This window comes from Mastacembelus armatus, chromosome 12, assembly GCF_900324485.2.
Source record: "Mastacembelus armatus chromosome 12, fMasArm1.2, whole genome shotgun sequence".
NCBI lineage: Eukaryota > Metazoa > Chordata > Actinopteri > Synbranchiformes > Mastacembelidae > Mastacembelus > Mastacembelus armatus.
The window spans coordinates 14,270,441-14,280,063 of NC_046644.1; the positions used below are offsets into that span (position 1 = coordinate 14,270,441).

A 9,623-nucleotide genomic window follows, 5' to 3' on the forward strand; every position below is an offset into this window, starting at 1 on the left:
CAACAGGACAGAATTCCCTCTCATGGATCCACAAAGACAAAAAGTCTCCAGTAATTACAATTTACAAACCTACTGTTAGTCAAAACCACATTTTTGAAGGTGTCACTTTGTGCCCTGGGTAATTATGATGTACATTTCTCACTATATCCTAATGCGTCAGTGATAATATTCTTCAGACACAACCAAATAACATTCTCAAATGAGATTTTTTTCTGCTATGAATTCTTTTACTGTATATTTTTCTGATTATACTTTTACTTCATTCACATTTTTAATGCAGTACTTTTAAAGGATCTGATACTTTCCCATCCACTGATTCTACTGTTCCTGTCCATGCTTGATGAAGGCTCCGCCTATTAAAGCTACAGGCTTTATGCAGTGACAACACAACAGGTACACAGCACTCACCTAACACAGTATAATACTGTTCGTGTGCGTGCGTGCGTGCGTGCGTGCGTGCGTGGGGGGGGGTGGTCCGGCCTGGCTCCGCCCGCCACATCACCAGCATGGCGGAACGCGAAGCAGGAATTCCGCCTATGCGCCGATCATGATGACCATCCTCTGGCAATACAGATCTGCGGTCCCTGAAGTCAACTAACCAGCTGCATGCCCTCAGACTCACAGCTGTTTGGGTTCGTGTTGGAGTTGACGCACGGCGGAGGGAGCCAAATGTTTGCCCTGATGCTCTGAGTTGGACTGGTGCCTTTTTCTCTACTCGGGATTAACCGACATCTCTCAGTGTTGCTGAAGAGTATTAAAAATGATGGATTTGTTCGGGCTGCTGCATTTGGACGAGCTGTCCCACGGACTGGCAAACCTGTCCATGTTTCCATACTTTGACATGGCGCACTATATCGTGTCAGTCATGGCTCTGAGGGAGCAGCCAGGTAAGTGGCTGACGCAAAGTTGAAGCACAGGAGTGATGACATTTACACATTTGACATTTGACACAGTCTAACAAGCCACTGGTTCGTCTTGTTTTATAAATGTTTTAATGGCTTTTATTAACTTTATAAACAGGCCAACAAATATCCTGTTCTCTCGTTTTGCACCTAAATGCTACAAACCTAAACTGCTGCTCAGATGACAAATAGCAGCTCAAGTCTCTTTTTCTCTTAATCTAGTTAATCACATTAACTTCGGTGTTAATAGCCACAGCACACACACTGTAATGGCCTCTGTGAATTCACGATTCATATACTAATTTATTTATTGATTAGTCAGTGTAGGTCGAGTTGCAGAAAGTATTTGAATTTAACTGATCAGTTGTAATTGGCAACCGTTTTATTCACTTTTGTTATTTTTCAAACTAAAAAGTGAAAAATGCCAAATATTCTCTAAAGTCAGACTATTGCATCCTCAACTGACAAGCAGGAGAATATTTGTGATTTTCACACAGTTTTCTCATAACAAAATACATTTTAGAAATGACATAAACAAAAATAGTGGGACCCGTAACTTAATACAGTATTTTATCTATAAATTCTTCAAACAGAGCTGAGGTCAACAAAAAGCCCTGAATTTGTTTTGTGTCCAAAGTGCATTCTCCCAGAAGCCCTTTGGCTTATTGACTTTTAGTAAACTCCAGTGAGTTTTTCTTGGGCAATGTTTGGTGCCAGAAAAACAACCCGACTGTTCACACATGTTCCTCCCACTCTGTTTTGCTGATTTCCTGTTTGTTTTCCTGCACAAAAACGCACAAACATTTTTACTTTATGATAAATAGTATGATACTGATTTCTAAATGTGAAAAGTTGATGTCTCTCTATGAAGAGGTAAAAGCTGAGGCCTGGTAATGATCCATATTAGTAAAATATACGTTTATTGATTTGAATTGTTTTATCTGTGTAATGCCGATACACAAACCAAAAGTTGCATACAGCCGTTGTCTAACATCACTTATATCGTTGCTGCTGTTTGTCTTCTCTATTTGACTGTGAAACACAACAAACACGACACTCAAACGCAGCAAAGTGACCAAATAGACCCAACTTTAAAACGCCCACTGTAAGACTTGTATCAGCTCAGACCAAAGACGGGCACTGAGCCAGCAATGTTATATCATGAAGTTAGCAGCTACAGGGACAGCTGGACTTTCCACAGACACGCAAACATACACCACAAGCACCGTCTATTGTAATCCTGTAGCTCTACAGTCTATTTTTGAACTTGCCTTGCAAAGCATCCAAACTGCTGTGACCTTTCAACCCTTTGTCCTCCACTTTCATGTCTGTCCATAGCTGAAAGATACACAGAGCATAAAACTACAGACCAACAGTTTGCCAGAGGTCAGAGCAAGAAATCCTCATATTGTCCCTGTTGTTAGTGTGTATATTTTCTTTTTTTGGGAGAGGAAATAAGTCACATGGCTTCTCACTTAAAAGGAAAATAATGTCTTTGTGACTACTTGTGTGTTCATTGTGTTTTTAGCAAAGACTGTGTGAGAATAGAGGAAAAGCTTAACAAATAAGTAAAAGAACGCTTGAAATTTAATGATCTGAAAAGACGTTCAATGGAAACCAGAATAAAAGTTGGAACACAAAACACTAAAGGAACCCGCTCTGGTTCTTTACCCAAAAAGGAAAGGAATGCCATAAAGGATTCAGCCCTCCCTAACTTTTCTCTGTCCTGTAGCACAATGCATCCACCCTGGCAATGCAGTTCTGAAGCTGCTTCACACAATTAACCACTATATTTTTCTAAAGGTGTCGTTTTCAAAAAACCAAATGAATATTTGGAAGATTCAAATAAAAAAACACAGCTTTTTTATTTAGGTATTACCTATAACCGCTTCTCTTTATATGCTCATGACACTGTTTCTATTGTGGACTTATGTTATCCACATTAGCAATCACTGGTGTGAGTGGCTTATAGAGAGGGTGGTTCTCTCTTCAAGTCTGAAAGAACCAGAGATAAGCCACATTTTTCTTATCTAGCTCTCCCTGTAATGACTCTGTCTGCAGAGAGAAGAAGAGTGGGGTAAGGAGGCTCTAAAATGGTCAATAAAAGTAAAATTGTGGGCAACGGAAAATAAGACTTGGCTGAGGAGAGTTTGGGGTGAGAATAAATGAGAAGAAAAGTGTCAGACTAAAAAATGGAGAGGGAGAATTATAGAAATGAGCTCAAGAATAACAGCTTTTGAGTTAGTTTCAAGAGGGCAGTGGGATAACCTATTCACAGGTAGAGGTCGACTGATATGGGTTTTCTCTGGCCAATGCTGATATTTAGAAATCAGGGCAGCCGATAGCCGATATATGATGCCGATTCTTTTGACTGATTTTAATTTTCCCCCTTTATCTCACAAGGACTAAAAAGTGCCCAGGAATAAAAAGTAAACAGGGCACGGCTACAGTGTGTGCGTTGCTCCGTCTCACAACGCTTAGCTGGTCGCAGATGTGCCTGCCTATAAATCGGCCTAATGTGCAGCGAAATGGGCCGATGCCGATTCATTAAAATGTGCAAAAAAATCAGCCGATTAATCGGCTCGGCCAATAGATCGGTCGACCTCTATTCACAGGCTTAGATAATATGTTAGACCCTGTATATAGGAGGTGGGATGATCAGGTGGCATCAGCAATGAACCTTCTCAGCTACGAGACTTGTCCCAGTATGCCCTTCCCTGGTGTTTACTTGTCTTGGTTCATATACCAGTAAATTAACTCTCACAATAAATGTATGAATCTCAGATATGGCAGATATGGTGCAAGAAAGAAGAACTGAAAATGCAATTGACGTAGTATGGTATTAGGCTACAGCTGTGGCGCGCTTGTATTTCTCAGCTTTGACTTGTAAATGTGACTCATTCAAATACGAAATGAGGAGACAGGACGTGGTTAAAGGTGTGTTTCTAGCTGACCATATCTGAGCAGCTGAAGCCTTGTATTGAATTTCAACATAAAAGGGTTTCATTGGGCTGTTTTGGCATCAAATTTTCTTGCATCAACACAACACAGACTATTTATTATTTTGTGTTGCCGATCATTAAGATGTTACACTCCCTTAATTAAAAGTAAATAGTAAAATCCTACCAACTTGCTTACCTAACTGAGGCCTGCTAATTTAAATTATGTGGAAAATTGAAGAATACTCTCCACCTCCACATTGAAATGCTGCCTATTGGTGCGTTCAGGCTCAAACACTGACTGCAGCAGTTTGTTTTACTCTTCGAGTAAAAGTGATGACAGAGCAAGACTATTTACTCTGTAAGCAATGTGCTGGACATGTGATGAACTGTTTGTTGCATCTGCTGTCAGACCAAAAGCACCAACACCCAGCATTTACATCAGGGTGGGAGTAAGCTATCACAGGAGGAAAGAGTATATATGACGATCAGGGAGCTATATAGTTTATAATTTAGAACCACGATTCTCAAGTGCAAAAAAATAACAACAATTATGTGATTTGTTTTTCTTTCCCTCCCCCATTAATTACCTTACATCCCCCAAGACCTATCTGCTTCCCCACAGACTAGAAAGGACTAGACTAAACCAGCTGAATAAATGTAAATTGGTTAAAACTAACTACAGCTCGACCAGCTGAACAATAAAGTACTGCTTACACATTACTGTATCGGTGTTACCAATCTAATACCTTAAGTATGCTGCACATTAACAATAATATGCACTAATTAATTAGCTCTCTTATAGTACATAAAGTATTTTACATTGTTGTACTATTGCGTATACTTAAGTATTTGACCACTTCTTCAACCACTGTAAAGTAAGAGTTCATCCCTACATGGACTATGTAGTGACAACATATTATGTGTCATTTTCAGTTATTTTATCCTACTATTAAGCATCATATTCATAATAGTTTAAAAATAGCACTGTTTTTAAAGGTCTGACATTCAGAAAGTTAAAAATAATTTGTAACATTGACAAATGTATTATGGTAAATGAAATTCTGACATGTAATTATTCTTTGAGAAGTGAGAGGAAAGTTAAAATGTGTGCAGCACAGGTTGAATCCAAGGGGGAATCTGCAGAGGAGGCAGACAGATATAAATCCTCTTGGTTTACAGTCTCTCCAGGACTGTATAATCTGTCTGTAATCCACAGATTACCAATATGGTCCTGTATGTGTCCACAGTAACTCAGGGCAAGTGGCTCAGGGTTGACTGAGCACTCCTGTCCAAAGCTAAGTGAAACACATATATCCTACTGTACAGTGGCAGCATTAATTTTGGAAGAGTCTGGGAATGTCTCTGCAAAGGCTGTTCATTATTTACTACCCCAGTGTCATCATTTTTAAATAAAAACCTGTGTTGACAGTTGGGGTAAATGTTAATTACACTTTCTTTTATAGTGACAATTCACAGTAAGAACAACAAATACCATAACAACATAATTCACAGCAGTTTACAGCTTGTTTATAACTCATATTTCCTACAAACCATGAGTTCTCATATCATGCAGTCAGGGTGTAAACTGTGTAAAAGGGTTTTTTTTTTTGTTTCTTTAATATACAGACTAGATCAACAGAAGAAACGCTGAGCAGCTGATTTTATATTCAGTGAACTGACACTGTCAGTGTTTGAAATTGTAAATATAATGTGACTCTGCTCTGCACTTTAAACTCTTGGTCCAGATGCAAACACTGTAGATTTGCTTGATAAACGTTTTTCTCTGTTCCCTGTTCTTAAGTTATTCCTAACTAGTTAATGTTTATACAGTGACAGAGACTTTTGGAAGGCAGTAATACACAGAGTTAAACAATGCCCTGTAATTCTGATTGATATCTGTGCCAATACAGCATAGATCAATGAATAGCCTTTTAGTCCAGGCTAAATGTACCCCCTGTGCAAAAAGCCCATATCTCAGTCTCTCTGATTTATGTATATAACAACATAATGTATGGGATAGAGCTACTTATGTTTACATGGAAAATATGATACTGTACTTACTCAGGTACTCAAGGAGATTCATGATGATCTGCTAATGCATATACTTCTGTTCTTGTGCAGGAGCCCTAGAAGTGTCCAGACTCAGCCCCTTCGCCTGCTGGTTCAGCTCCATGCTCTTTTGTTTTGGTGGAGCTGTGCTGTCTGGGATCATGCTGGCCGAGCCACCTGTAGCACCTCTGGCCAACAGCACCAGTATTCTTCTTGCTTCAATCATCTGGTAAATATCTGAGGAACCATACAGAAAGGGAAGAGCGAGGAATGGAAGGAGAAATTGTAAAAATTAATTAGGGGTCCTCTGCAACGTTGAGCAAAAGGGAAGTACATGACAGTATACTTGTGTATTTGCATGACTAAAACCAAATTTAAAACAAATGTTAAGAAGAAATATGGAACTACCTGAGTGCCTGTAAAGGAAGCATGAAATATGTAATGCAGTGTATGAAACACAGAAGTTATTGGGAGTTCCCATCTCTTAATGTGAAACCTTTGGGGCCCTCTATTGCTGGCACATATAATTACACCTTCACAAAAAAAAACAAAAAAAACAAAACAAAACAAAACAGACACGCACACACTGCCCTCTGCTGGTGAAGTTAGAGACTGGCAGGTAATGCTGTCAAATTCCTTTTCTGATCTCATAGTCCACACTCAGCAGGGAGCTGAAATGTATATGCATGTGCACCTGTAATTTGAGCTGTACGTGTCTCTGCAGGTACCTAGTGTTTTACTGCCCCATGGACCTGGTGTACTGCAGTGCTGCCCTGCTGCCGTTCAGGTTGGTGCTGTCAGGAATGAAGGAAGTGACCAGGACATGGAAGGTGCTTGGAGGGGTCACCCAGGCTCACATCAAATACAAGGACAGCCTGCTGGTCATGATTGCTATTGGGTGGGCTAGAGGTCAGCAAGAGTTTCTCTCTATTTTTCAGCAGTTTACATTTGCAGTGATGTATTTATTGCTTTAATTAATGTGTGATGTATTCATCCACCATATGTCTCCTTTCTACCTTCACTAGGTGCTGGAGGTGGTTTGATTAGTAATTTTGAGCAGCTTGTTCGAGGTGTATGGAAACCAGAGACTAATGAGCTCCTTAAAATGTCTTAGTAAGTCTTCTACATGGCTTGGCTGACATTACATCAGTGATTTTTTTTTTTTTTTTGTGTGTGTCTTATCTTTGTGCTTTTATGTTTTATGAATATAATGTGACATTTAAAAGGAAGAAATTAACATAAAGGTCCTTTTCTTAAAGCGTATTGTTTTTTGTTTAGCCCCACCAAGGTTACCCTGATAGGGGCAGTGTTGTTCGCTCTGCAGCAGACCCACTACCTGCCTCTTCAGAAGCACCACTTGATGCTCATCTACACTGTGTTCACTGTAGTCAACAAGGTGAGTGTAGTGGATCTGGACTAGCTCACATGTGAGATACAAAACAGAAAGTTTTGGTTTTTTTTTTTGGTGTATTTAGTTTCTTACCTAGACATATTTGATTTATTAATTATATCTTATCTCAGGTATACCGAATGTTTTGGTCCATAGCTTCCTCTAAATTGTTGGTGGGTCGTCTTCTAAATGACCTTTCTCCCTCTGCTTTTTTGAAGTTTTAGCCGTGGTGACTCACATTAACTCAGTATTACCCGCAGGGCTGGGGCTTTTGCATCATTTTCATCAGCTTGCATCATCCTCTCTTCTCTTCTCTGGGAACCTTGTGCTCTTGACTGAGACACAGATAAATCTACCATGTCTTCTTTCAACTCTCATTCTGTTAGCTCCCCCTGACTCTGATCTGTCAAATTAACCCCAAGCCATTGCGTCATATTTTAGACAAACCTGCTATTTATTATTTTGTGTTGCCGATCATTAAGATGTTACACTCCCTTAATTAAAAGTAAATAGTAAAATCTTACCCACTTACTTAACGCTTTGATATGTAAACTAGGCCACCATTACATAATTGGTCCGGTTTCTGCGTAAGAATGGTGTACAAATGCAGCATAAACATTCATTTTTAAAACCGTAAAGGTCAGTGCTGACTTGACTTCTTCAAGGTCACTTGTTAAGCCTTGTTCACTTGTCTGACAACAAATTAAACCTTCAGTAGTTTGTCTCTTTGGTACTCGTAGCACCTGGTGGGTTTATAACAGGAAATGAGAGAAAAGATGCACAAATGTTCCACAGAACTAAATGAAACTATAGTTTGGTTCTCATTTTCAGTGGGTTGTAGAAATGATTTCAGGAACATCTCCTTCTTTCCTCATATTTTCTTCTGACTTAACATGTTTATCTTTTCTTTTTCAGTCAAGGATGATCCTAACAGGCACCTCAACATCACCATTCGCCTCCATTGAATCTGCCATCTACAAGACCCTCTTCTCTGGCTACTCCTCTTATGCTGTTCTTACTGGTGACATAAAGAAGGCATGTATTGATAATGGAACAACCAACAGGACGACCCTTAATGCCACAACCAAAGAGTCCAGAAAGAACGGAGCAGCAGGGAATCGCATCCCAGTCTCTCCTGTCAACGGACAGAGTGGATTGCTCAAAGCCAAAGAGGAGTCAGAGAACGCAGAGACGACAAGCTGCAAGAAGACCAACTAGTCAGCCTCTGCCCAAAAGTGCCTTTTCACCTCTAAGCTGGGTTGTGGAGTCATTTCTGATTCAGATTTGTCATATCAGGACTTGAACTTTGTGTCCAAGTTTTCTTTTTAAGAAATCTTATTTTTCTTTTGCATTTCACAGAATGCAAATTAAAAGATACCGAAAAAGAATTCCAATAAAAGCTGACTCCAACCAACCCTGCACTTTATTCTGGGATAATCAGCCTATCCTTGAAGTACTGTAATAGTTATGCTGTTGGATGTGAACATCATATTATCTGTGGGCTGATTACACACTTGCAGTACAATGTGTAGCTTAATTTTTAATATATTTTTTAATGAGACCAAACTTTTATCTCTGGGTTTTTGGGTACAGTGCTGTGCACCTGCTGATCTATGAATGTCTCTGCCTTTCTTTTGGTTTATATTCTGTGTTCTATAAATGCTGTATTTCCTATTCTGAAAAGGTGAGAGATATTTTTAAATAAGAGATTATATTCTATGGCACTCAGATTATTTTTTCTATTTATAATAAATAATTCCACTGGTGAATGTATGATTTCAAAATAGAAGATGACTTTGGGTTCTGGTTGTTTGTTGAATGCTTTGAATTACAACCAAAAACATGGGAATAAACTTGTTTAAATACACTATAAAACGTGTTCTTTATTTGAATGCACCTGGCATGTAACCCTGTATGGACTCACTAAAGCACAAGAAAAAGAGTCAAGTTATTTTTTTAAATATCAACAGTATATCCCTGAAGACCTTGTTAATACAGAATCTAATATTATGCAGCCCCCTGCACGTTTGTTCAGAACATCACGTCAAGGAATAACTGATAACTGTATTAGCTGCTTGTAAGTTGATACAAAGCAGCACAGCATCCAGAAGTAACCTCGTCTATAGACTCAAAGATTGCATCAGTGTAACATCAGCACCTGATTGATACCTCACCCTCTTTAAAAAGCTGCTGGAGAAAAATCCCCAAATCCCCCCCAATTCTCATCTATGTAATCTGAGACGGCGAAGTACCCCCCTGTGAATACAAATTGGGTAGGGGTGGGTGAATAAAAGTAGAAGACGCTCAAAGACGATCAAAAGCAATACTGGCTGAGGTAAT

At 39.2% G+C, this 9,623-nt stretch overlaps 2 protein-coding genes across 2 annotated transcripts in view; one reads left to right on the forward strand and one right to left on the reverse strand.

The window, feature by feature from the left end:
- prag1 (PEAK1 related, kinase-activating pseudokinase 1) overlaps positions 1 to 5,965 on the reverse strand; it is a 54,782-nt gene extending 48,817 nt beyond the window's left edge. The window contains exon 1 of the mRNA XM_026297794.2: positions 5,906 to 5,965. The gene's annotated coding sequence lies outside the window, so the exon portion shown is untranslated. The remainder of the gene's footprint in view (positions 1 to 5,905) is intronic.
- On the forward strand, positions 495 to 9,158 carry tmem38b (transmembrane protein 38B). Its single transcript, XM_026297796.2, has 6 exons — positions 495 to 887; positions 5,966 to 6,122; positions 6,618 to 6,802; positions 6,919 to 7,006; positions 7,172 to 7,289; positions 8,199 to 9,158. The coding sequence occupies exons 1-6, from the start codon at positions 761 to 763 to the stop codon at positions 8,499 to 8,501; spliced, it is 978 nt and encodes a 325-aa protein (XP_026153581.1). The 5' UTR covers positions 495 to 760; the 3' UTR covers positions 8,502 to 9,158.
- The last annotated feature ends 465 nt before the right edge of the window (positions 9,159 to 9,623 follow it).